The 27,969-nt window shown below is 39.2% G+C and overlaps 2 protein-coding genes across 4 annotated transcripts in view; both read right to left on the bottom strand.

The window, feature by feature from the left end:
• Positions 1-6,440: 6,440 nt before the first annotated feature.
• Positions 6,441-27,969, bottom strand: part of LOC126374145 (cartilage oligomeric matrix protein) — a 53,166-nt gene continuing 31,637 nt past the window's right edge. Inside the window, exons 14-21 of the mRNA XM_050020613.1 lie at positions 17,304-17,472; positions 16,321-16,498; positions 15,781-15,956; positions 9,756-9,861; positions 9,225-9,434; positions 8,508-8,691; positions 7,633-7,870; positions 6,441-6,678 (exon numbers count right to left, since the gene is read on the bottom strand). Coding sequence (XP_049876570.1) covers positions 6,593-6,678; positions 7,633-7,870; positions 8,508-8,691; positions 9,225-9,434; positions 9,756-9,861; positions 15,781-15,956; positions 16,321-16,498; positions 17,304-17,472 — 1,347 coding nt within the window. The 3' untranslated portion in view covers positions 6,441-6,592. The remainder of the gene's footprint in view (positions 6,679-7,632; positions 7,871-8,507; positions 8,692-9,224; positions 9,435-9,755; positions 9,862-15,780; positions 15,957-16,320; positions 16,499-17,303; positions 17,473-27,969) is intronic.
• LOC126374189 (uncharacterized) lies at positions 21,005-27,820 on the bottom strand. Of its 3 annotated transcripts, none has more exons than XM_050020686.1 (3): positions 26,703-27,820; positions 26,203-26,337; positions 21,005-22,086 (listed from the first exon to the last, which is right to left on the bottom strand). In XM_050020686.1, exons 2-3 carry the CDS (start codon positions 26,264-26,266, stop codon positions 21,257-21,259), a joined length of 894 nt encoding a protein of 297 aa, XP_049876643.1. In that variant the 5' UTR covers positions 26,267-26,337; positions 26,703-27,820; the 3' UTR covers positions 21,005-21,256. The 3 variants fall into 3 exon arrangements, with proteins under 3 accessions (XP_049876643.1, XP_049876644.1, XP_049876642.1); XM_050020687.1 differs by lacking the exon at positions 26,703-27,820 and having other exon boundaries at positions 21,005-21,513; positions 22,020-22,086; positions 26,203-26,675; XM_050020685.1 differs by lacking the exon at positions 26,703-27,820 and having other exon boundaries at positions 26,203-26,673.

Raw genomic sequence — 27,969 nt, 5'->3', positions numbered from 1 at the left:
ACGAATACCCCCGAACAAAGGACCATTTAACAGACTAGACGCTCAAAGGCAGATCGTTAACGATCGCTACAAAAACTTTTGTAGAGAAGGCTAAAAAAAGTAGTTTCATTTTAGTAAAACGTAAATGTAATACATAATTAAGTACATACATATATGCTTATGAATATTAACTACCTACATATATGTAACAGTATATTGTTAAGATACGTCTATACGATGCCGTCTAAGAACGTTGATTAAATATTAACACTTAATCAACGTTCGCATTTGCTTTGATTTTAAATTTAATATTTATTTAGGTAGGTAATCGGAAGGTAATGCGAATTTTCCTTCAAATAAAAAAATATATGTATAACTCAAGTCAGAAACACAATTTGTATTGAATTCTTAATCTTCTGCTAAAATATTTTTAGAGCATTTTTTTACTTATTGTAGATTGGCCGCAAATGGCATTAAATACTTGGCCGGACAAATGGGGAGCTGACGGCTCTCACCCGGTACAAAATTTAAGACAACAGGCCTGAGGGTGCCCAGTTGGGCGCGAACCTTGCCTCAGGGCGTCGTTTGACAGGAAAATATTTAAAAAAAATAATCGACCCTATTAATTATTGGTTTGTTCAATTAAACTAAGAATTTAATTAATTACTAAAATAACAGTTTATTCGCACAATAACTCAAGACAATAGAAACCCAAAAAAAGTTATTAACAAAACAATATTGATTTCATAAATTGTTTTTTTTTTATTTAGTCAAATTGTTATTGTTTATTTACATTGTCAGGAATTCTGGCTACCATTACATATTACGAGTCCCAAAATATAATGTTCTGTAATTACGGATCATATCCATATCCAATAATATGAATGAATTATGTTTATTTGATTTCATAGCAGTCGTTTTATTTTCATAATGAAGTAATTGCTCTGTCGAAAATAACAGGCACGTTATGTTGTGGTTTATTTAATTAATAACAAGTAAATTAGTACAGCCGTAAAAATTACGTAGTTACCAGGTACAGAGAAAAAATGTAATTTAAAAAAAATAACCTGACTCCAACTTCTGTCTAATTATCATCACCAATCAATCAATCAGTCATCACTAATTTAATACCCGTGGGAATTGAACCCGTAAACTTGTCGAAGAAAAAAAAGTAAATAATAAGAAATAATATTTTGTTTTCATACAATATTAGGATCTACATTCTGAATACAGAGACTACGGAAGTCAATTATTAATAATTAAACTATAATAATAATTATCTTAAATAATACCTAATTAACCTAATTAGCCTGATATCTGTGAATAAACCTACGTTTAAGGATATTTTTCGATAAGAACATAATACAAATATGCAATTTAAAATACTAAAAGTAAGTTATCAGAAATGCTAAGTATAATATCTAAAAGCCCCGAAGCAATTAAGTATTTAAAAATTTCGCCTGGAAGGGTTTCCAGTTTGTCCCGGTCGATGGCACCCTTTTATGACCCTCCATTAGATGTGCTAACGAGAGCCCCATCAATTCAACCGATTCATTATACCTGCCACGATCCAGGAAAATTATATTTCATAACAGGCTTTTCGCCCGCGACTCCGTTCGTGGCCTTTTTTCCACCCCTTTTCATCCCCTTGAGGGATGATTTCTGGAATAAAAACTATCTTACGTTCTTTCTAGGGTCTCAAATCTATCTCCATGCCTTTCTTCTAAATTAATTCAATACAATACAATACAAATATACTTTATTGCACACAACATACAAAACAAGTTTTACACACATGCACGAAAGATACAGTACAATCTGGCGGCCTTATTGTTAAGCAGCAGCAGCAATTTCTTCCAAGCAGCATTAAGGCAGTTCAATATAAAGCGTGACAAATTAACAGACAAGACAGTTACTTTCGTATATTATACGTAATATGAGTAGAGTCGCAATTTCGCTCCCGAAGCGGGTTTTGGTCGCGACTTTCATTTACAACGTGCATTTTTTACCCTTCACTCAAATCAATATACTTAGTACCTATATTGTATGATACAATACACGCCCGTAATCCCGAATGGTCCCAACAAATCAGAAGACAATATTCAAAAGTACGCAGCACTGTCGTTTTCCATATAATTCCTATAAGCAACTGAACGCGAACTTTGTTTTAAGTTGCTCTCAGTCAAGCATAGTATAGCACCTACATAATACCTACTGTCACACCCCGGACATTCCATATAAAAGTGTGTGCGTCAAGCTAGCGGCCTCAAAAAAAAATGGGCACGAAAAAATAATTTGACCATACCAAAAATTAGTACTCTAAAAAGTAGACCTCCAAAATGGCAATACTGCCGATGGCAATACTTACGAATAAATTGTGAGGTTATGTAATTGTCTACGTGACTGTATCAACAACAAATGTATGGCATAGGTTATGATGATTTTTTAACATATTTCTACAAAGAGAATCGGATCAAAATTATAATGGTAGGGAGTACTATTTCATACGAGTTTAATGACATTAGTTACATACTGAAGTATGCAAGCGTTCCCCAGATAATAGGTATTTTCAAAACGTCAAGCCAGCGGGATCAAAGAACTGCCTTTATAACTTTGGAACCGTTGAAGTACTAATTTCGGTATTTTGCAAGGGGTGAGTACTATTTCGGTACTATTTTTTGGCGTTTAAATCAAAGCGAAAGACCTTGTCGTTAACTCTCGCCAAATTTCGCTCACCGTCAAGCTAGCAAGTGCAATAAAACATGGCTATAAATCCAGAACCGTGATGGTACAATTTTTTTTACAACAGGTACTATTTTTTCCAATAAGAGTACAAATTTTTGGTATGGTCAAATTATTTTTTCGTGCCCATTTTTTTTTTGAGGCCGCTAGCTTGACGCACACTATAAAAGTCTCATTCTTAACGTGAGCCGCCTTAAGCGTATGTGCAAGCGAGAAACAGTTTGCGCGCTCTCCTTCCTTAGCAGCTTAACGGCCATTCAAGATTAAAGACCCAGAGGGTGCGGAGAAAGGAGTATCCTTTTTGTTTTTTTTTTTATTTGACGTGACTTATTGTAGATTTACCATAGATGGCATTAACTGCTTGGCCGGACAAATCGGGAACGCTGAGGGCTCTAACCCGGTACAAAATTTAAGACAACAGCCCTGAAGGTACCCAGTTCGGCGTGAACCTCGGCTCAGGGCGTCGTCTGAGAGGAAGAATATTTAAAAGAATTAATCGACTGTAGTGAGTCGATAGCGATAAGCGCTGTATGAGGGAAACCGTCGACCACGCCGGCGAGGTCAGTAAAAGAGTTTCCGTTCTTTATTCTATGTTATTGCACGACGAAAACAATGCCTGACTCTGCAAGTGGTAAAGTAACAATGAAATTAGCTTTCGTTTCAAATACTACTTACCTTGTTTTGTTTCATCTAATTTTATTAAGAGCTTACCGAGTAACAAATGCCTGTTTGGATACAATTTGTGTATAGGTGGCTATATTTCTGGGGCCCTACCGACTTTGAAAACGATTCAGATAGCACTTAAATCGAAGTTCGGCATTTGGTACCAGGTAATTTTCGACGTTCTTTGCATATAACGTCACGATTCGGGGATCGCCATCGACTGCTTACGCGGTACGACAGAATCAAATCCATGTCCGATTTGCTCCAATCTGAATCGGCTTCGTCTTACCCAGTAGGACCCCAGGTCTGTTGGACTACGCAGTAGTATCACAGGAGGCCTCCAATTTTATTTTGAGTTGCTTATGAGCCTATTGGCAATAAAAGTCAAACTATTCAAAATGTAAATTTATTAAGACGAATTGACAAAGTAGCAACCAATCATCAAAGTCCGAATAATAAATCCGTAAATCTATTTTCTAAAAAATTGATAATGTAAGTAGATAATCTATTGTTCATATATATCAATAAAATGCGTGATCGTGTTGAGAAGATTCATCAGACTTGCTAGTACTGCAAGTGCCAGTAGATATTGTCGATATGCTAGTACCGCTTTCCTCATTTATGGGCCTTGACCGCGCTGGTCTTCGGCCGTAAGGTCTAGACTTCTTACGTGTGGCGTTCCTACCTCTGCCCCGCACCAGCGCCACGTGGTTCCTTCGCCTCGCCACCGGCTTCCGATTCAACCTTTTAGGCCTCGTTCGTCTTCTCACCATTGGCATTGACGTTATCACAATACCTTTGGCGATCCTCTTCAAAGACTCATAAGCCCTGGCCTTACATTTCCTTGGTAAGAACGGACGAGACGCTTCGTATACTTTACGCCCTCGCTTTGTTATTGTAGTATTGATTTTGCTGTTGCTCGGCGCGTCTATCCCAAAATTAACGATCTCATTAGCGACTGAACCATCCCCGCTGTTTGGCGGTGGATCTGTAGAGGTGTCCATGACGTCACACGAAATTTTATCGAAGTCGCTTTGTTTGTTCACAACTTGTTCTGCTAAGGCCCTTAGCTCAGTATCAGTCTGGTCACTGCCTTCTACACTGACATTTTCTTGCTCGTGAACATCCGCAGTCACTTGAATGTTTCGACAAGCACTTCCGTCACCAGAATCATTCTCTATATTATCCAAGCTTTGCGACTCCATTACAATATAAAATTACAAATAAGGATTAAAAAAATAACTCAATAAAACTAAAAAACTTCTGTCACAGTTAGGTGACCAAATTCGAAACAAATTCGGATGTCAGAAAGTTATGTCCGTCAAATGTCTGCCACTGGCCTGCAACTAATACTTGCAAAAAGTCTTAGTATCCTATGTGGATAACTTTATAAAGAACGTCTAAACTGCAAAAAAGAATACCTAATTTTCTAACCAATTGGGTAGTTCCATTCATAGGGCAAAAATAAATTATGACTAAATAAAGACAGATCTAAAGGCTCAGTCCAAAGGTGACAAAAAACGTTTTCTTTTTTTTATTTAAGTACTTAACTTATTTGTGTACATCAAAGTGTACCTAATATAATAACATAATAAGTCATAGAAAAACACGGACCTCCGATAAGTGCGACATTTTGTCACGTTTTTCTATGACCTCACATTTCATATGAATTCCATATTATACCATTCCATTATATACTTAATAGTCCCCCTCCGGTTGATTGAGAGGAGGCCTGTGCCCAGCAGTGGGACGTAAATAGCTGTTGATGATACTTAATAGTAATTTTGTGTTTTGACGTTTAGTAATAAGTAACTAGTTTGTCTAGTTGGAAACCACCCCATTGTACTCATTTGTGTCTCTTTGTGACTAGGCTATAGCCTAGATGTATGCAGCGCCGATTGCTGAAGGACTTGTGGTTATCGGAGCAAAATGATTCTTTAAGTGGAAACGTAAGGTCGAGAGCGGTTAGAGCAAATGAAGTGAAGAATAAGTGGATGGCTGTGGAATCAATGAGGTGCAAGGCAAGTCGAGAACCGTAAAATCGATTTGACAGAGGTATCATTAGACTTTATGTCAGAAACTTACAATAACGGTGATTGATATTTTTTTTTATTTTTATGAGGGACTTTCCAGGCTACGTTCCTCAAAAACAATATAGATGGCGCTGTACGGTACGAGCATTAATATGTATACACTTTGGTACCATGTCACATTAACTTTTTTGACAAATTGAACTGCAAGTCTCACTAAATGTCAAATATGTTAGTGCGACAGTGTCCTAAAGTGGGTACATTATATTGCTCATGACTGTACATATTTTTCTTCGTTTAACTTTCTAATTTCATGGATAACCGACATATGCATATTTTAACTTTGTTTTTGGGTATAAATGATGACCCTTTTTATTACACCCAGGCACAATAACATCCCTTAATATTCTGATCATAACAAAGAAAAGCAATATGGGTAGCAACGTAATTATATACTAATGTGATCCAAATATCAAGCAACAATTATTTTTTATATATGCTTCTGCTATTACATTGTTTTTAAATGATGTACGGGAGTAATGAGATAATAGGTAATTATCAGGGTAAAGCTATACAACGCCATCTGTAATGTAGCCTGAACGTAGCCTGGAAAATCCGTCATTCGTCCTCTCTCTCTCTCTCTCTCTCTCTCTCTTTATTTAAGAGCTGCGCTCTTGTCGGTGGAGTAATCGCCATTCCTCTCTTCTCTCCGCCAAATCCTTCACCTCCTGATACGATACGACCTGCACCTTCTCTTTTATTTGTTTCATAAATGTTCTCCTAGGTCTACCCCTTCCTCTCTTTCCTTCAAATTTTCCTTCTATGATGTTCTTTATAAACGAATCGTGTCGTATCAGGTGGCCAATTATATTTTCTCCGGTTCTCAGGTCAGGTGGCCAATCTATTTTCTACAGTCTTTATTACGGTTCTTTTTATTCTACTTTTTCCAGCACTTTTTCCCTCATTCGTTATCATCGATATTTTTAACACTTTAATAATATCAATAAAAGAAATTTTTGTTAAAATTCTTATTATTAAACTGCATCGATATAATTAGCTTACAACTTAAAATTATGTTTACAAAAAAACAAAGTAGAAAATGCATAAGTTTTGTAAAAAAAATATGTATTTACATATTTTGGCACTTTAAACTAAAATTCGAGGTTTAGTCTTCATTTCTACGCGTAGATAAAGTCGTGGTCTACGTCAAGCTTCTTCTGTAGCCGGGTGGGCAGCTCCGATACGATGTTCGAAGGAATTTTGTCTGTAACGAAATAACATTTTCACGATCAAGCAACAGCAATAATGCAGAGAGATATGGAGACAGATAAAATATTAAAACTTGTGACACATTATATACAGAGCAATCATAAATAACAATATAAAAAAGTCTACGTATCGTCATTAAGCCGACGCACTCATATATCCATAAATCATACATACATACATACATACATAGATCAGTGTGATAAGACAGAGATGTGGTGTAAAAGACGATATAGTGACTAGGATTGAGAAGGGAATGTTAGGTTGGTTTGGACACGTTGAGCGGATGAAGGATAATAGAATTGCAAAAGCGGTATATAAAGCGAAAGTTGATGGTAGAGCTGGCAGAGGAAGACCGAGAAGGACTTACGATGATCAAATTGGAGATGTCCTTAGAAAAGGTTCAATACGATCTACTCTTAACCGGCGTGCGTGTATGAAGCGATTGATGAATGTGGAGGAAGCAAGAGAAGTGTGTCAGGATCGAAGCAAATGGAATTCTATAGTCTCTGCTTACCCCGGTGGGAAATAGGCGTGAGTTTATAACAATAATAATAATAGATCAAAAGAATTTCGCATGGACAGGAGGAGGACCCGGTGGTGTAATGGTGAACACGCTCGTCCCGGCTAGACAAGAGCTGCTGGTACAAGTCCCGTCCGAGTCAATATCTTTTTTCGACTTCATTTTCCCTTTGTGACGAGCCGTGGTAGCCCAGTTGATAGAACGCTTGCCTCTCACATTGTGTTCGAGGCATTTTGTGCAGTTGACGATATAGCATTTTCCATCATTATGTCTCCATATACATTTCCAATTCGAAATGCTTCTGCTTAAACGATACGTACCGCATAAAGTTTTGATACTTACTGCGTTTTAATGGCTTTCAATGCTTTCCGACTATCATAGATTGAAAAACATATGCAGAACAAAGAATGAACTTATATCCCAACTCACCATTACACCGATACACCAAGTTGGACCAGATGATCATCTCCTGGGAGAAACAGAAGACGCCGAGTCTACCGCCGTTGAGGGTGAAGTCATACACGTTGCCAGAATCGGCGACGAGGCGGTTGTTCTCGTAGATCTTGAGACGGATCAGGCCGATCTTCGGACGGTGCAGCAAACGCCAGCGGTAAGCGGTCTTCTCGCGCCAACCAACGTTGCGAGGGTCTTTCCAGAGGAGAGTTACCTGGTTAAACGAAATAATATTGTACATTCGATTTCAAACCCTGTTTCATGAACAGCCTTTGTGGTTTAGTGGTTAGAGTAGTGGGTTCACGATCTGGAGGTCCGGTTTCAATTCCCGATGGGCACATTGTTGATATCACTTTATGAGACTCTCCTATGTTTGATAAGGACATTGCAGGCTGAATGCTCCGTGCTTCGGAGGGCACGTAAGCCGTTGGCAACTTTTAAGTTATGACGTTCAGTCAGGATTACAGCGAGCTATTTCCGACAAACGGTGAAATCATTCCATTTCTGAGTTTTACATTGAGATATTAAACCAAACCTTGTCGCCGGCATAATGAAGTTACAGATCACAAATACCAGGTTGAAAATCCAGCAGTCTTTAGTGAATCCTGAATGTTTGCGAGGGGTTTAGCTTTAAATTGTACTGGTAGAATTTACCAAGAAAGTAGTACAAGAAAGAAGAAGAAGTAGTGGAAGAAGTAATAGTGGAGTGGAGTAGTAGTAGTATAATTTATAGTGAAGCTAGACTCCGATGCTTTTAGCCTCTTGAGCCAATACCGAAATTACTTACGATTTACACCTACATAATAATTTCGGGTTCTTGTTACCAAGCGTTACACAACCGCTTCACTAACCTGATCGGGGGTAGACTCGGTATTCCACAGCGAATTCCGCATAGTCTTTCCGGGGCCAGTCTTGGAGTTGACCAGTTTCAACTGTATGCCAGGTTCAGCTACTGCTCTGAACGGTGTGGTCTGCCAATACGTTTGTGTGTTCTTCTTCCACATCACTACGTAGAAGCGCTTGTTGTTCTGGTATCTGTAGAAGGTGATACAGTCTAGGTACCTTTCTTGTTGCTTGTTATTCACGTTGACGCATGCCATATGTTGATAATTGCAACATAAAAATACCTTTTAAAAAAAAGGTTATAAAAAACTAATTAAACCACACTAATTTTAACACCATATATGGTCAGCATGGCAATAGTTCTTTAAACTAGCCAGCACATATGATGATTTAGACGAGAGTAAAAGAAGCGACAGAAGTGTATCATGATCATAGCCAGTCCGACTACATACATCAATAAAGAAACGAAGTAAATTACTGATGTAAGTACGTAGTCGTTACGTAAGCTATGCCGGGGGCCTTTGGTGATTCAATAAAAACCCTGACACCAGGATTGATGAGATCGGTAATCCACCTCACAACCCACACGATAGAAGCAGGTAGCCAGTGTTATTCCGTGGTCTGCTGTTACGACACGTTGTGTAAAACAGCTAAGCACTGTTCTAGGTCAACGTAATTAAAGCAACCCGTGGCCGCGCACTTTATTGTAGAATTTGAGTACTTACCCGAAGATGAAACCGACGTAGTCATCGTCGATCTGGGTATCGACGAACAGGGTGCCTTCAAAGTCGACGCCTCCAAAGTTTTCGAAGCCGACAGCCAGACCGGGGTCGGAGTTAAGGGTCTGCAGGATCTCCGCCCCTTGGTTATAGATCTCCCAGTTCGGGTCCTGCTGGGACTCACCTTCGGGGTCCAGACGGACTGTCATGTAGTTTCTGTGGAAATATACATCATTTCATGATAAACTGTTTAATAATAAAATGTGGTGTTAGCGAAGGATGAAGGGTATAACCTGGCTGGTGTCAATGAAAAAGTCCTGGAAAGAGTTAAAAAAAATAACAATAATACATACTTTACACAACCGGAGAGGAAATATGATAGGACGCGATTCATTGATAAAGAACATTGAAGAAGGAAAAATTGAAGGAAACAAAAGAAGGGGTAAACCTAGAAGAAACTTGTTATTTACGAGAAACCTGCTTACGCGGTGTGGACATTATTCGGTAACACGCGTATGTCCTCTTTAAAATACTAACCTGAAATCAGTGCGGAATATTTTGGAGTTGTTGGGACAGTTGTCCAGTTCGTTTATCACTTTGTCTCCGTCGTTGTCGTTGTCACAAATGTCGCCGATGCCGTCACCTGAAGACATTTTATTCATTTATTATTCCTACCTACTCTTCTAATAGCCCGAGACAACGTGCTCAATGGTAACCCTGACACCAGGTTTGAGGAGGATGATCATCCACCTCACAACCTACATGATAGAAGAAGGAGCAACCTACCTACAATTTTATTTTTTACTAACCAATAGTCTGCAGAGGGTTTTATTTCTACACAGCGAAAGTTTTACACGTGTAATATCTCAATGTTAAAACTCAGAAATGCAATGATTTCAAGGCATACAATGGCGAGACCGCTCTTTCTGGTCCTGAGTAAGTCTACTTCATTGCAATCCTGCGTACCTCATAATATCCTCGGATTATCGATTCGTTGAACCAATGTACGATGGTCTGCCTCGAGATTTGTGAAAGATCTAATTCATGCTAATCCGCCTCGAATCCCCAGGTTCAAGCTTAAGCCGTTACAACTTACTGATACGTAAGTAGTAAGTACGTAGTCGTTTCATGAGTCATGCCAGGAGCCTTTGGCGGCTCAATAATAACCCTGACACCAGTAATCCACCTCATAACTTGATTGATTATTATTGTTAAAAGAAATAAATAGATATATGTACTATCAATACATACGAGGGGCGGCTGGAAAATTATGAGCCTAAGTACCTTTAACTATTACTAGTGAGCCGCGCGGTACAGCACTAATTGAGGGTATCTCAAGCAATATAAATCTCAATTTTCATGTCTTTAGCATCAGTACTTTTTTAGTAATTGAACCTTAAACGTCACCATGTCTGAGTATTCCGCGAATTGCACGAAATTCGAGTACAGAGCTGTCATCAAATACCTTACAAAGAAGAATAAAACGCCGACGGAAATATTTTAAGACATGTCTACTGTTTACGGAGCGTCTGCACCTTCGTTTGCCACTGTAAAACGTTGGAGCCGAAAATTCAAACATGGCAGGGAGTCGCTCAAAGATGACCCCAGGCCGGGGCGGCCGAACACCGCCGTTACCGAAGAAAACATCGAAAAAGTAAAAAAACTTGTTCTTGAAGATCGGCAATTCAAGTTGTGGCATCTAGCTGAAGCTATAGGCATTAGCAAGGACCGAATCGGCGCCATTCTGCATAATCATTTGCACATGAAAAAGGTGTGTGCGCGATGGGTGCCAAAAATGTTCACGCCGTTGGATAAACAGCGACTCGTCACAACTTCGCAGGAGTTTTTGGACATCTGTGGTGATAATCCTGATGATGTTTTTTCGCGTATTGTCACTGTTGATGAATCATAAATTCGACAGTATGATCCTGAATCCAAACAGGAGTCAATGCAGTGGATAGAAAAAGGAGAAAGGCAGCCTCGGAAATTCAAAGTTGAAAGATCGGCGTCCAAGCTCATGGCCACTGTTTTTTGGGATTGTGAAGGAATTTTGTTTATAGATTACCTTTCCAAAAATACTACAATGAATGGTAATTATTATGCTGGATTGTTGACAAGAGTGCGTCAAGTGGTTGTCGAGAAAAGGAGAGGCAAACTTGCGAAAGGTGTCCTGTTTTTGCAAGACAATGCGCCCGTCCACACTGCGCGAGTTGCAAGGCGTGCCCTTGCCGAGACTGGATTTGAAGAAATCAACCACCCACCGTACAGTCTAGACCTGGCCCCTAGCGACTATTTCCTTTTTTCCGATTTAAAAAAGGACCTCCGAGGACGGAGATTTGCCAGTGACGAGGGAATGAAGGCGGCCGTAAACGAACATTTCGAAGACAAAGACGGCGAATATTTTTTGATCGGGTTAAAAGCGCTTTATAATAAATGTAAGAAGTGTGTTGAAGTAGAGGGAGATTACATAGAAAAATATTTTTTTTATACACATCTATCAGTATTTTTAATACCTTAGGCTCATAACTTTTCAGCCGCCCCTCGTATATCTATATGTCGTATATATGTCTATTTCTGATTCTGATTCTGATTCTGATCAAAGTTGTAAAACCGATTAGGAAGAGCGGGGTTTCCTGACACAGGTCTTTAAATGAGGCTTACTAGGAAGTCCCAATAACGGGGTTATATATGGGTGATTCTTATTCTTACGTTTTTTTGTGTGAGTTGTAAGAATTGTATATGTTTTTTAGGAAAATCGGTGACCCCTGAATTATTTTACTTAGGTAATTACTTCTAGTATCGTGTCCGGATATAATTTTTGCCATAAAATTATTAGATATTATATTTAAAAAAATTAGAAGTCATAAATGTCACGGAACGTGTCGTGTGAGATTGCCAGAATTGCAGATAAAATGTTTTTTTCTGAAGATGTGGCATGTTATTTTTCGAAATATTACAACAACTATGCAAGACGAACCTTTGTTCTATAAGACTGTTTAACAAAATATATAAATAATGCACACTATTTATGATTTTGAACAACATACATTTTGTGAGCAGTTTTTGTGTCACGACCGTGTGCGACACTTTAAAATTGCAATACTCGGTAGAAATAAATCTATGACATTGACAACCATTTCTAAGTTTTTTTAGAACGGCAACAATATCATCTTGTCAGTATTACAAATGGCTAAGAGCGTTGAGACCAGTATAAACTCAATCTGCTTTTACATTTTAAAAAAAGGACAACCTTAACTCGTCAACGCCGTGTAAGAGTTTTAAACTTAAGTATCAGTGTTACACTATTGTTTGAAAAGTAATATGCACGTCATACAGTGTAGTTTAAAATAATTACTTAAGATTTGCAGTATCGTGGATAGCTTTTGGGTTATATCGAACACGTTTCAAATTGTCACGACCATGTAATGATAAAAATGTCACAGCCGTGGACTTTTTAAACCCATGGTTGTGACATATAATGCACGATCGTGACATTCTTTTTATTTCAATAATTTTGTGGGTTTTGTTGCTTTTATAAATTATATTATTGTTTGATATGCTTACACACGAGTACTTACTTTACTAGTCCATATAGATCCTAGTATAGGGCAAGGGCCTCTTCCAAGATAATTGGAAGGAAATTATTCATAGCCACACTAGGCAGGGGTTTTTAGGCGGTTGTATGGTATTGTTACGGAGGTGGATTTCGGGATTGGAAGGAAACTAACTGAGTTCAAGAAGAAACATTTGTTGGTCAAATTGTTAGTATAAATAACGACAACCCTGATCCCCCTTACTACACTAAATTTACTAAGAAGAAGTATCATAGCGTGATATCAGGAGACACGGTCTTTACCTGGAATAGCAACGATTCTGCAGATCTTGGCCCTGAAGTTCCCAGTAGAAATAACCTCCTTAGAGGAGGCCTCGACAGCTATTAACTCCCTCACGGATCACGTGAGGTCGGTTTTGAACGAAAGTTCAGCACAGGTTCTGGAGATGGAAGACCATCGCTGGAAACTGCCTACCGACATCCATGAGAAAAACGCAGCCACCCGCGCATATGATTTCAATCGCACCGAGGAATGTCGTCGTCATTTGCGTCTCTTGCAGCATACTGTAAGAAAACGTATTAATGACATGCGACAGAATCGGTGGAATAATCTTTTGAGCGGCATTGAGCCCCATCACCAGGCCATCTGGCAGCTGTCTAGGTCTCTGCAAAAGGATACGGTTGTTCCTACTCCTCCTCTCAATAGGCCTAACCAACCCCCCGCTTTTGACGATGACGAAAAAGCCGAATGCCTTGCCGACAGTCGCGAAGCCCAATGCTCGCCCAGCACTCTCCCTATCGATCGTAGGCACCGCTTGACGGTGAACTCTGAAGTTCAGCGTAGGGCTTCTGCACCGATCCTCCTCTTCCACAGGTCACTGAGGAAAAGGTACTAGGTATCATCAAAAAATTTCAAACCCGAAAAGCCCCTGGTTCAGACGGTATCACGAATCGTGTCCTTAAAAACTTCGGTGCTCCCCTCATCTGTTTACTAACGGCAATATTCAACGTTGCCATGAGCAACTGCGTCAAAGAAGTCAAAGAAGCAATTGTAATTGGTATACCAAAGCCTGGGAAACCTAAAAACGAACCTTCGAGTTACCGCCCCATAAGTCTCCTCAATACCATGGGGCAGATTTATGAGCGGCTCATATTTGCTAGATTACGGGACTACGCCGAATCCAATAGTCTTATTCCACAAGAGCAGTTTGGTTTTAGCTTCATTTGCGGATGATACAGCTATCTATTCTTCGTACCGTGGTCGAGTTATGACGACTAGAATTCTCCAACGCGCGGCCAATGCCTTGGGCAAGTGGTTTCGCAAATGGAGAATCGAGGTAAACCCGGAGAAAAGTGTAGCGGTGTACTTTTCAAAGAGCTATTATAACACGCCACGGTCACGCCGTCAACTTAAAGTCATCAAGATGTTTGGCAAGCCGATTGGAAGGAGTAAGTCAAATATCTCGGCGTAGTCTTAGATAGACGTCTTACTTTCAAGGCCCATATCAAATGCAATCGCGCGCATTTGTAATGGGCCGTCTTCATTGTCTCCTTAACAAGCGTAGTAAATTGTCCTTTAGGAATAAGGTGAAATTCCGTCCGATCATGAGGTCATGATTGGACGGAATTTCACCACCATAGGTATGCAGGGGTAGTTTTCACTCACGCGAGTCCCTCTCAAATCCACTATCTACAGGTAATACAAAATCGTTTCATGTGGAAAGCCACGGGAGCTCCGTGGTTCCTTCGCAATGGAAATCTGCACATTGACCTAGGTCTGCCAACCATTGCCCAATGGCAACTTAGCTTCAAAACGTTTTTTCGATTCTGCTTCACACCACCCAAATCCCCTGGTAGTTGCAGCTTCCGAATACATCCCGCTTAGGGACGGTAGTGAAAAGTATCGGCGTCCGAAGGACGTAATATACGATCCCGACGACCCGATTACTCTAGCCATAGAGGCAACCAATCAGCTCGCGACACCAAACACTTCAGGGCCCCGATACTGACCCCGCCGGCGTGGTGGACGACTTCCCTCAATACAGCGCTTATTGTTATCGACCCACTTGGGTCGATTAACTCTTTCAAATATTTTTCCTCTCAGACGACGCCCTGAGCCGAGGTTCGCGCCCACCTGGCCACCCTCAGGCCTGTTGTCTAAAACATTGTACCGGATGAGAGCCTTCAGCGCTCCCCATTTGTCCGGCCAAGTAGTTAATGCCATCTGCGGCAAATGTACAATAAGTAAAAAAAGGTCCTGAAGACGTTGTTTCTGTTTTGCAAGAACCCCCTACTGGTAGGCGAAAGTATAAAGGTTTTTTGTTTCCACATCATTTGCAGATAAGAGAGCATTACAGTTTTTAAATATAGGATTTTACTTTTTTATGACGCGATCTCAATTATTGCGATTTAGTTAAGTATCTCATAATCAGAAAGAAGATTACCAAATAAATACTTTTGATTAAACCAATTAAATAAATAAATAATAAACGTTTATTGCATCAATTCAGGTTAGGTACATTGCAGATTACAGTGCATAAAAATAGTAAGTATCACCAAATTCTACTTTTTCAAGCATACACAATGAAAGAACGGACGGAACGGAATTCAGTGTTTGCTTACTGCCTAATCGCTCCAATCAATTGAGACAAAAAACTAAGATGACAAAAAAATAACAGTAACAGTTACAATGAAAAATGTAAAACAGTCACATCCATGTCATATTGTGTCACAGCCATGTTTAGTGATGTCACGACCGAGGCACAAATGTCACAACCGTGTTTTTCTACCCTTGTTTTTTAATATTCCTGAGGGTATTAAGCTTGTCCATATGCATCTAAAATATGCTTTTGACATAAACTTTTGATTTGCATCATAAAAACTCATAAAAATATATATTTATTTTTTTTGGGTTCTCTGAAAACTATTTAAGAATCACCCATATGATGTACTATTTAAAGCAAATAAACTATTTTGATTTTGATAACCCACACGATAGAAGAAACTCACCGTTAGAATCTAGCTGATCAGGATTGTGGACCAAAGGACAGTTGTCTTCGAGGTCAGGTATCCCATCACCGTCATCATCGTCATCACAGGCGTTGCCTTTACCATCATTGTCCACGTCTTGTTGGTCACTGTTCGCTAAGTTTGGACAGTTGTCGATACCGTCTTGGATACCATCCCTGGTTAGAAAACAGAAATATGGGCAAAGCATTTTTTTATGTCAATCTTAAAGACTCAATGGAACGAACAGGCTAGTTTCCAACTAGTCAAATCAGTTCATTTTTACTAAATGTCAAAATACGGGATTTCGATGGAATTAGTATGGAAAAGCACATCATGACGTCAGAAAAACGTGATAAAATGTCGGACTTATTATTCGGACTTATTTTTCTTCTAATTATAACGTTTCGGAAGGCACATTAAGCCATTGGTCCCGGTTACTACTTACTGATGTAGTCGTTACATGAGTCATGTCAGGGGCCTTTGGCGGCTCAATAGCAACCCTGACACCACGATAGAAGAAGAATTTGAAAAAAATCTTACTGGTCTCTATCAACGTCGCTGTCGCATGCATCGCCAACGTTATCCTTGTCTCCATCTTCCTGTGAAGGGTTCCGGACCCTCGGACAGTTGTCGCAGGCATCCCCAATGTAGTCCTCGTCCATATCCTCTTGTTGAGGGTTGTACACCCGAGGACAGTTGTCCTGCTCGTTCAGAATACCTGAGAATGATAAATGGCAGGTTTATTCACACATGAACTGGCTTCAAGGAGTCAGAAGACAACTTTGATACCAAATCATTAAGTGGATAAAAGGCCTTGTGCCTTCTACACAATGGTTAATCCTACAATAAAGTGCGTAGATCTGCTTAACTTCCTACTATAAGTTCGCAATGCCAATAAATGTCAAATAGCAAGATGGCCATGAAGCAACTGTGGCCTTTTTAACCCCACAATGTGTGCTAACCCCATGCAACTACGTGCTATCATTTATCTATGATCCAAACATGAATGCAAACTTATAAAGTCGATTTCAACAGTATAGAGCCTGAGGCAGGATTCAAATCCGTGACACTGCCATGTAAGTCACGCGTTTTCCAAACGATGCTTTCTCAGTGTATCATGGATCTGCACCCATTCGAATAATCCAAATACTTAGTAACACAAGTGTAATATACCTGGTGTTAATGACATCGTAACAAAAAAAAATGGAACGTCTATTTGATTGTACTAAACACGATGGTAGGTATTTTTCTTGTCGCAAATGTTTAATTAAGATTTTGAGTTTTTACTGTGCAGCAATGTAAATCGAACGACGCGAAACAGTCACTAGACCTACTTACCTACGCGCGGCTATGTTACGCGTGCGTGATACGATGTTTATACCTAGGAAGGAGTTTTCGATCTCTTTTATTTAGATGCTTAGTGGTTCTACGTTTAAAAATTGTTGAGTTTGTTGAAGTAGAGTACCTACCTACCAGTTATTAAAATGTACCTAACTTATAAAAAAAGCTACTATGTTCCTGACCATCGTTATCCATGTCGGGATCGCAGACATCTCCTAGTCCATCGTCGTCGGCGTCCTCTTGGCCAGGATTGTATCTTCTGGGACAATTGTCACAGGCGTCACCTCGCTTGTCGCTCCTGTCCTCATCACGGTCGAGTTGGTCCGGGTTCGGGGTTAATGGGCAGTTGTCCTGTCAATCAATATTGGTATCATCAGCGTCATAGGCCTCATACGTCTGTTGTGACTCATTGTAGATTCGCCGCAGATGGCATTAACTACTTGGCCGGACAAATGGGGAGCGCTGAGGGCTCTCACTCGGTACAAGAGTTAAGAAAATTGCGAAGCGAAGCGCGTACGAGGCGGACGTGTTGACTAGTTTTCTCTAAATTTTTAATATTGTCGCTCGTCAACTTTGAACTTCATTCGTAACCGACTAAGTTACTATATTGAAAAGTGCAGTGTCGTGTGTCTATTATCTTTTACTTCTGTATTGACTGAGTGATCGGCGTGACCCCCACACCTCACCCCCCCGGGTAAAGAAGACGGGCTCCGATTATTCAACTCACTTCCACAGGATCACACTCCCACCCTACTTGCACCGGCAAACTAGTCTGTAAGTTGAACAAAGATCATGATTCCGATACGCTCGCCTACTGGAAGTGGCAAATCGAATTCCATACCAAACTTACCAACTATGAGCTCAGATGATGATAATATTTCGATTACTTTCCGTGGTAAACGTAAACAACCTGATGATGAAATAGAAATTAACTTGCAACTGAGTGATATTCAGAAAAAAATGACCGACATGATGTCGCTTCTCTCTTCTTCTATTGAATCTCAAAATATAAAAACAAATAAAATAGTGGAGGACATTTCAACTATTAAAGAACAAATGACTGACATAAAAACCGGGATGCAAGCTTTCGATAAACAAATTGGAACTATTACAACGGAACAAAAAATAATGCAATCTGAGCTGAAAAAATTGGCAAGCTCGGCTCACAAAAGCGACGAAAAAATCAAAGTCTTGGAGACAGAAATACAAACAATAAAGTCCAACTCATCTGAAACTAAAAATCTCTCCTATGATGAAATAGCAACCGAGCTTGCCGAACGCACCTGGAGAAGCAAAAACATAATTATTAGTGGTATCCCGGAACCTAACAATTTGGACCCAAAAGAATGGCAAACTGTAGACAAAAATGAGGTAATAAAAATTATAAAACAAATATCTTCAAATTGCCCAGACCCTGTTATAACTAAGCGTCTTGGTAAATATAAGAACGATACAAATAGACCAATAAAGGTGACCTTCCAGGCATCAGAAATAGCTCAAGATATACTCAGAAACAAGACTAAATTGCAAGATGACAACTTAAGAATATTTTATGACCAAACCCCTCACCAGCAAATGCTTTTTAAAAACCTTAAGGCCGAACTGGAACGTCGAATTACAGATGGAGAGAGTCATCTACGTATAAAATATGTCAAGGGCATCCCTCGTATTATCAAAGAGGCTCCAAAAAACTTTCAAGAATAGCTATTGATAACCTATCCTCCGAAGACATTACTTATCAAGTTTCCACCAGATACGATAACATTTCAACCAACAGAAAAGCCTTAAAAATATTCTATGCTAATGCCCGAAGCATTGTTAAGCCAGGAAAATTCGACGAACTTCAATGTGTACTGAAATCATTCTCGCCTACAATACATATAGTTATACTTACAGAAACTTGGTTTAAGTCCGATGATGAGGCTGAAAGATTTCAACTACCAGGATTCACTCATTATTACCACCATCGATTTAATGTAGGAGGAGGAGTGTCCATCTTTGCTCACAATAATATAAAACATTATGAAACGGAAAAACTATACCAAAATGACAACCATTATTTATGGATACACTTAGAAAAGTTTGCATTAGACATAGGTGCCGTTTATAAACCAGGACGGACAAGTAAGAGGGAATTCCTGGAAACTTTTTCTAAACAACTGGCCAGACGGAACAGAGGCATGGCATTTGGTGACTTTAATTATGACCTACTGGACGCCGAAGATAAAGATGTAACTGATTACAAGGACACATTGCTAGAAAACGGATATCGAATCATCAACAAAATTGACCCTGAATACTGTACACGCAAAACCTCAACAACAAAAACCATAATTGACCATGTTATTACGAATCTCACCCAACATCAATTTCACCATGCCCTCATAGAATCCACGATGTCAGATCACAGACAAATATACTTCGAAATAAAAACATGCCAACCCAAATCTATAATCAGAACCGAATATGACGCTATAGACTATGACAAACTATATATAAATATGGCTGAAACACAGAGTAATGGAAAAGACATCGATTATAATATTTTGGAAGCTAATATAACTGAAAATATAGGTAAAAGCAAAGGTAAAAAGACTAAAATTTTAAACCCCCCTAAACAAGACTGGATCAACAAGCACATAATTAACAAAATAAATGGTAGAAACACCTTATGGCATCAATATAAATGCAACCCGAATGACAAAAGTATTGAAACTAATTTCTTAAAAGAGAGGAACACGGTAGCTAAAGATATACAAAGAATGAAAAGCCAATACTACCGCCAGAAGTTTTTTAACTGTAAACACAAACCTATGAAGATGTGGCAACTTATTAATAGCTTATCCTGCAATAAAATCAAGAACAACGCAGTACCAGCCAAGCTACAAATTGGAAACGACGCTCCCGTGACTGATGTAAAAGAAATATGTGAAGTCTTCAACAGCTTCTTCTCGTCGGTGGGATCAACATTAGCTCAAGCGATACCTGCTAAATTTCACAACAATAAGACCTTTACGAATGCGGCTAGAAATACTGATCAGATTGTGTCTGAACTGTCTACTTTTAATCCAACATCTATAGAAGAGGTACAGAAAATTATTACGAGCTTGGACGTAAATACTAGCACTGGTTTCGATGGCATTAACACTAAGTCTATAAAATGCATACAAAACTTAATTGCAGAAGAACTAACCCAATGTATTAACAAATCTTTAGAACAAGGCATTTTCCCCACTAATCTCAAGATTGCCAAAGTGACCCCTGTTTTTAAAGCTGGTAGCAGATTAGATCCGGGTAACTACCGTCCTATTTCTGTTCTTCCGGTTTTGTCAAAAGTTTACGAAAAAATTATCTACACTCGTTTAGAGAAACACCTTAATAACATCAACTATCTTTGTAAAAATCAGTATGGTTTCAGACCCAAAGCAAACACATTATCAGCTACTATCGATTTAGTTACTGAAATAAAAAATAATATCGACAAGAAAAACATTGCTTTGGGAATCTTTATCGATTTAAAGAAGGCGTTTGACACCGTCAGCCATGAAATATTATTAAACAAATTAAATGAAATTGGCATTACCGGCAACGCTCATAAAATTCTAAGATCTTACCTCTCTGAACGATACCAAGTAGTTAAATTAGCAGCACACCAAAGTTCTTTAAAACCTATTACGTACGGAGTCCCACAGGGCTCAATCCTGGGCCCTCTCCTTTTCTTAATCTATATTAATAACATATCTGACCTAAATCTAAAAGGAAAATTATCTTTATACGCAGATGATACCAGCTTATTTTATTTCGGCAGCAGGATTGACTCTATTATCGATGACGCACAGCATGACCTCTATCTACTTAACTTATGGTTTCAATGTTGGGAAACTATGAGCTCGATGAAGGGTTGTAGCCGAGACAATGACGGATTTATTTGTTACTTTTTGAAAAAACTTATATTCGTTCTTTAAATACAATAAAGTTTGATATATTGAGTAGCGTTCGTCCTCCGATCCGTCTCCAAGGCAAGTGAACGAGACGCGCGGCAGGTGTGCCCGGGCGCGGTGAGGGGCGCGGGCGCGGGCGGCGGCTGCGGCGCGGCGGCAGGTTGTTCTCCGTTATATTGAATGGAACAGCTGATTTAACATGCTGCCGGCGTTGGAACATCTTGTTGTTCCAATAGTGGTACAGGAACCAGGCGATTGTATGCTCGTCTCATCGTTCCTGAGGTGGTGTAGACGTCGGCTACTCGAGTGATGCCGTCGGTGCCGGGGAACAGTCGTGTTATACGTCCCAGCATCCATCTTGTAGGAGGCAGCCGGTCATCCTTGATAAGCACCAGTTGCCCAAGTTGTAGCTCTCCGCTCTGTTTACGCCACTTGTTGCGTTTTTGAAGTTCTGAAATGAATTCCTTGTAGTATCTATTCCAGAAATGTGTCTTCAAACACTGTATTCTGGTATATCTGGTTAAATTGTTAATCCGTGCTTCTTCTACTACCTGAGGAGATGACAAAATCGTTAGAGTTCGCCCAATAAGAAAGTGAGCAGGAGTGAGAGCCACTAGGTCAGAAGGGTCAGAAGATAAGGGGGTGAGAGGCCTAGAGTTTAATATTGCCTCAATCTGGATTAATAATGTGTTCATTTCTTCGTAAGTTAAGTGCGCCAAGCCCAACACTCGCTTTAAATGAAATTTAATTGATTTAACGGAACCTTCCACTAATCCATTGAAGTGAGGACTGTAGGCTGGGGAGAAACGAAAACTTATGTCGTGTTTTGCGGCAACAGAGGCTGATATTTCGTTGTTATTATTTTTAAGGAATTTAGAAAGCTCGTTATAAGCGCCTACGAAGTTTCTCCCATTGTCAGAGAATAATGTGACTGGCTTGCCTCTGCGGCAAATGAACCTGTTCAATGCTGCCAGGTAACAGTCGGTACTTAGCTCGGTGACAAGCTCTAGGTGTACTGCACGAACTGTTAAACAAACAAAAACACATATATATGATTTTATTAGTCTACTTCCTCTACCCTTTTTGTTCGACATCATTATAGGGCCGGCATAGTCTACTGCTGTGTTACCGAAAGGGAAGTCAGTGTGTAGTCTTTGTGTAGGTAAATTTCCCATAATGGGTTGTATCGGCTTACCAGAAAACCGACAACATGTCATACAGTTGTGAGATGTCTTCCTCGCAAGATTGCGTCCACCAATAGTCCAAAATTTGTGACGTAATGTGGACGACAATAATTGAGGTCCAGCATGCATTAATGTTTTATGGTAAGAGGTAAATAAAATTTGTGTTATGTGATGTTTGGCATGCAATAGTATAGGATGTTTTGTGTCATAGTCATAATTTGAATTTATCAACCTACCACCAACCCTGATTATGCAGTTTTCATCAACAAAGGGATTTAATTTTAACAACTGATCTGTTGATTTTAAGCATTTATTGTGTTTTAATATTTTATATTGTTCACTAAACATGTCACTTTGTACTATTTTACATAACGAGTTGATAGCAGTGTTGAGCTCTGAGGTAAGTAAATGACCCATTAATTTATTTTTAGGATTTTTACAATTATGTATAAACCTATGCATGTGAGCTACTACGCGTTGAAGTTTACAAAAGCTTGAGAATTTTTCATAGAAATTGTTATTATTAGAAAGTGATTGTGTTAAGTGACATTGAACCTTTGTTTCAGGTAAATTGACACTAGTATTTGGTTGATGTGGTATTTCTACCTGTGCCTGGTGTAGGTATTTTGGACCTGACCACCAGAAGTCGCTATTTTGCAACTGCTGTGCACATAACCCTCGCGACCCTATGTCCGCGGGGTTCTGATCAGTGGGAACGTAGTACCACGAAGATGGCTCAGTTTGATCTGTAATGTCATTAACTCTGTTATGAACAAATTGTTTTAAAATAGACTTTGTTGTTTTTATCCACCCTAGTACGATAGTGGAGTCGCACCAATAAGTCTCGCTATGTATAGACAGACGTAGTGATTTTTTGACTTTGGCTGCGAGCTGTGCTGCCAGTACTGCACCGCACAGCTCCAGCCTGGGAATAGTCATATTTTTCTTAAAAGGTGCTACTCGAGCCTTAGCAATTATTAAATTGACATGTACAGAGCCATCCGTATATGTGCTGCGCATATAAACACAAGCTGAGTAAGCACATGTGGATGCATCACTGAATGTATGTAACTCGATTCTAATAGGGTTGTCATGAAGTATTCTACGTTGAATTTTAATATTGTCAAGGCATGGTAATGATTTCACAAAATTTTCCCATTGTAATTTTAGATCTGACGGAAGTTCGTCATCCCATGATACTTTATTTGCCCATAACTTTTGTAATATAATTTTCGCTTGTAGTATACATGGACTGACTAAACCTAAAGGATCAAATATTTGAGCTATAGTGGATAGTACGAGTCGTTTTGTTTGATTTGATTTGTGTTTGTTAGGGTCTGAAAATGGAAACAGTAATTGATCGTGTTGACAATCCCATGTTAATCCCAATATTTTTGAACGTTGTTTATTCATTGTTAATAGATTGTCATTGCTATTACTATGTACATTTTCTATATGTTCTTGTATTTTTTGAATTATGTTTGTATTGTTGGAATTCCACTTTCGCAAAGGAAAGTGTGCACTTTGAAGTACATCTGTTACACCCTTGCAAATATACTCTAACTGTGACGTGTCGTCACTGCCGGTGACTAAATCGTCAACATACATGTCGTGTAGTATGACGTTCGCAATTGTCTCATCATGACAGTCCATACCCAACTGTGACAGACACCTTGTAGCCAGATAGGGCGCAGATGCTGTACCGTATGTGACTGTGTTTAGTTTGTATATTTTTAGTGGTTGTTTAGGATCCGAACGCCAAAATATTTGTTGTAGGTTTCTATGTTTTTCATTAATTAATATTTGTCTGTACATTTTTTCAACGTCAGACGTGACAACATATTTGTGTTGTCGAAATCGTAGTAGGATACTAAGCAAATCATCCTGGACAACAGGGCCAATGTATTGGATGTCGTTCAGCGATTTACTTGAAGAAGTGACAGCCGAAGCGTCAAAAACAGATCGTAATTTGGTTGTAAGACTGCTTTCTCTGAGTACGCCATGATGTGGCAAGAAGTATAGCGGTTCGTCATAGTTGACGAATGTGTTTTCAGACATATGACCGAGATTTATGTACTCGTTCATAAAGTCTATGTATTTATGTTTAAATATTGAATCGCGTTGGAACTTTCGTTCTAAAGCATGAAATCTAGATAGTGCTAACTCATGTGAATCACCTAAACATTTTGGAGACTCTTTCAATGGTATGTCAACCACGAATTTGCCGTCTGGTTGACGAAAGGTTGTCCTTGTGAATATTTGTTCACACTCGCGCTCATCTTTGGTGAGACAGCGAGTGTTGTTGGGTTTTATAGATTCAAACTCGAAATAGGTATCAAGTTTTTCTGACAATTCTATATCGTTAGCTATGTGACAGCAATGGACTGTATTTTGTGTATAGTTATTATTGAAATGATTATTTGATTTTTTGTTTGTATTATGGGCTTGTATAGAACCCGAAATTAACCAACCTAATTTTGTTTCACTTAGTGTTGGATTGTATTTTCCTAAGGAAATATGATTGTTGCACAGTACTTCCCAGAAAAGATCTGCACCCAACAACATCTGCACCTCTGCAGGCGTATGGAACATTGGATCTGCAAGGTGGATGTGAGGGGGAATGTTCAATGACGAGCAATTGATAGCACGACTGGGTAATAAATGCGTGATTTGTGGGACCACGAAGCAATTTATTGCTTTGGAATATTGATTATTTGAAAGTGAAATAATATTAACGTCACATCGATTTTTTATTTGTGAGCGAAGATTGTTAAGTCCGTGGACTGAAATGGATGTGTTATATATTGGGATACGAAGGTATTGTTGCAACCTTTCAGTAATGAAACTGGATGTGCTACCACTGTCTAGTAGCGCTCGAACTTTGTGTATATTGCCGTCAGGGTCAGTGACACCAATGACGACTGTGGATAAAAGAACTTGATCGTTATGGATTGACGATAGAGTGATGTTTTCAGTTTGATTATAACATTGTGAACTTGAACTTGGTTGCGGTGATTCTAGTTGTTGTGCTGATGACAACACAACACAATCACGAGATTTTGTTAATTTGGTTTGAGCTGTATCAGTAAGGTGTAGCATGCTGTTGTGTTTCTGAGAGCATATCTTACATGGACCTAGTCTGCATGTACTTTCCTCGTGTCCTTGACGCAAACAGTTTGAACATAAATTAATTTCCTTAACCTTTTGTATTCTTGTTTCTATAGGCAGAGATTTGAACCTAAAACATTGATATATAGTGTGACTACCTTTGCAGAAAGGACATCGGAATCTTGGTTGTGAGTTAGTCAGTGTTTGATTGGTGACGAATGAGCGCGGGCGAATATGAGTGTTATCGCTGTGTCTACGCGTGATTGTGGTATGCTGTGATCCTTCCATGGCCTCCAGCAAATCTGCGCGATTTCTTAAAAATGTTATAAACTCCTTTAAGGTTGGAGTATCTTTCAAGTTATTGCGTTGGACCTCCCACTCTCGAGAAGTGACAGAGTCCAACTTGGTGGACACCATGTGAATGACCAACACGTCCCAATATTCAGTAGGCAGTTTAAGTGTTTTGAGAGCTCTCAGATTTCGATTAATTGTATCTATAGTATTTCTTAAGGATTTAGAAGACTCCTTAGCTATAGGTTCAATGTTGAATAAAGATTGAACATGATTGTTGATAAGCAACCTTTTATTATTATAGCGTTCACAAAGTAACTGCCAAGCTATTTCATAGTTCTCGGCAGAGAATTCTAATGATTGGATAATTAACTTAGCGCTATCCTTTAATGAGGCGCGCAAGTAATGAAACTTATGAATGTTTGGTATGTTTGTGTTGTTATGTATGAGTGATGTGAAAGTATCGTGAAATTCTAGCCAGTCTTGATATCGACCAAAAAAGGTGGGTAAGTGAATGATGGGTAGTTTAAGACCAATCCCACCATTGATTACAGTACCAGAGCCAGTCACCGAGTCGTTGCAGCTGACAGGGTTCCTTGCCGCGGAGGAGCGCTCGATCATGTCCTCTGCAACCGCAACAGCTTGGAAGTAACTTGTTTCAAAGATTTTTCGTTCCTCCAACTCAACCTCATCTGAAATATCCGTTAATGATTCAATATTAGTTTGGATACTATCAAATTCGTTGTACATTTCTTTTATTTTGTCTAAACGATTAGTTAATTCGTGAACATGTAAACGATTAAGATCATTAATGGATTTTATGCCCTCTAAATATTGCTTGAAAATCGTAAGCTTTGATTTGCATGAAGCTCGAGATCTTTTTAATGTTTTGAAGTCCATTTTAAGTTGGAAATGAGATATTATATATGATAATGAAACTTAAAAATGTTTATATAGTATGATAGAATGTGCAACAACAGAGAAAAGTGAAAGCAAATACTTAAATTTTATCTAAGCAGAATAAATGCGATGTGTGGGTAAGCGCAACTCAACGCACAAAGAGCGCGCAAGCGACCATGCGCTGCAAACGTGGCCGTGGCAAGCGAGCGGTAGGCACAGAGCGGCGAGCCCGGGCTCTGGGTTCGAGGTCAGCGGCACACCACGCGGCACCACCTCTCGCAAGCGATCAACTGGAATGCAGGGATGCACAAATTAAGATGATTATGAAATAGCAATCTTAGGTAGGTACAGTTTGAGGCAATTTTATTAAAATTCTAGACCTCTGAAGGAACTTTAGTAATTTTATGAGTTTTTTACCAATAGGTAGGTATTCAGTATCCCTCTCTTAACGATGAGAGACAAAGAACGTAATTATATACGTGAATAAAATATTTTACGTAATAAAGTTTTACGTTTTTTACTGTCTGGATTTATGGATTTGATTATTTTTAACTGACACTGGCTAGATAGAAATACTGTTTTGATTATTTATATAGATTTCTCTAGAAAAAATAATAATGAATGAATTGTGAGTACTTGCACTCAATATGGATCCCAACAATGGGTAACAAATGATATGAATAGGGGAATTATATAGAAAATAAATGGAACGAACTCACAAGAATATTGTTTCTACTGCGGTGTTCTGTGTATTGGCACAGATTTAAACTTCCCTTTGTAATATCGCTGGATTGTCCACGTATGATGCCCACTTGTGAGCGTGTCCACGTGCTCGATAATAATTTTCTAATTGTTCTAAATCTTGAAAAATCCGTTGAAGTAATTCGTAGATAATGGTTTGCTTGAACTCGTAGTTGTTTACAAATTATTAATCGGTTTCTTCTATCCGCTTGTCCCTGAGCGCCGACCTTTGCTCCTTTGTTCCTTTGTTCTCTAGTGCCACGCGTCGTGCGCGTGATTCTGTCCGCTTCAAAATAATCCGGCTCGAAGGACCAAATGGGAAACTATGAGCTCGATGAAGGGTTGTAGCCGAGACAATGACGGATTTATTTGTTACTTTTTGAAAAAACTTATATTCGTTCTTTAAATACAATAAAGTTTGATATATTGAGTAGCGTTCGTCCTCCGATCCGTCTCCAAGGCAAGTGAACGAGACGCGCGGCAGGTGTGCCCGGGCGCGGTGAGGGGCGCGGGCGCGGGCGGCGGCTGCGGCGCGGCGGCAGGTTGTTCTCCGTTATATTGAATGGAACAGCTGATTTAACAAATGTAATTTACTTACCCTCAATATTTCAAAAACCCATTACGTAATATTTAGAGCCAAAAATAAAAAAATTGCTGACTTTTACCCGCTCAAAATTAATAAC

The sequence above is a fragment of the Pectinophora gossypiella genome, chromosome 17 (genome assembly GCF_024362695.1).
Source record: "Pectinophora gossypiella chromosome 17, ilPecGoss1.1, whole genome shotgun sequence".
NCBI classification, from domain to species: Eukaryota; Metazoa; Arthropoda; class Insecta; order Lepidoptera; family Gelechiidae; genus Pectinophora; species Pectinophora gossypiella.
Note: the sequence above shows the minus strand (reverse complement) of the source record. Positions and strands in the feature narration are given on the sequence as shown.

Coding starts and splice junctions, on each gene's coding strand:
- LOC126374189 (XM_050020685.1), bottom strand. CDS start 26,545: ATGGACTTCAAAACATTAAAAAGATCTCGAGCTTCATGCAAATCAAAG. Junction 22,087..26,202: donor CGACTCGGTGACTGGCTCTG/GTACTGTAATCA, acceptor TTTGTTTAACAG/TTCGTGCAGTACACCTAGAG.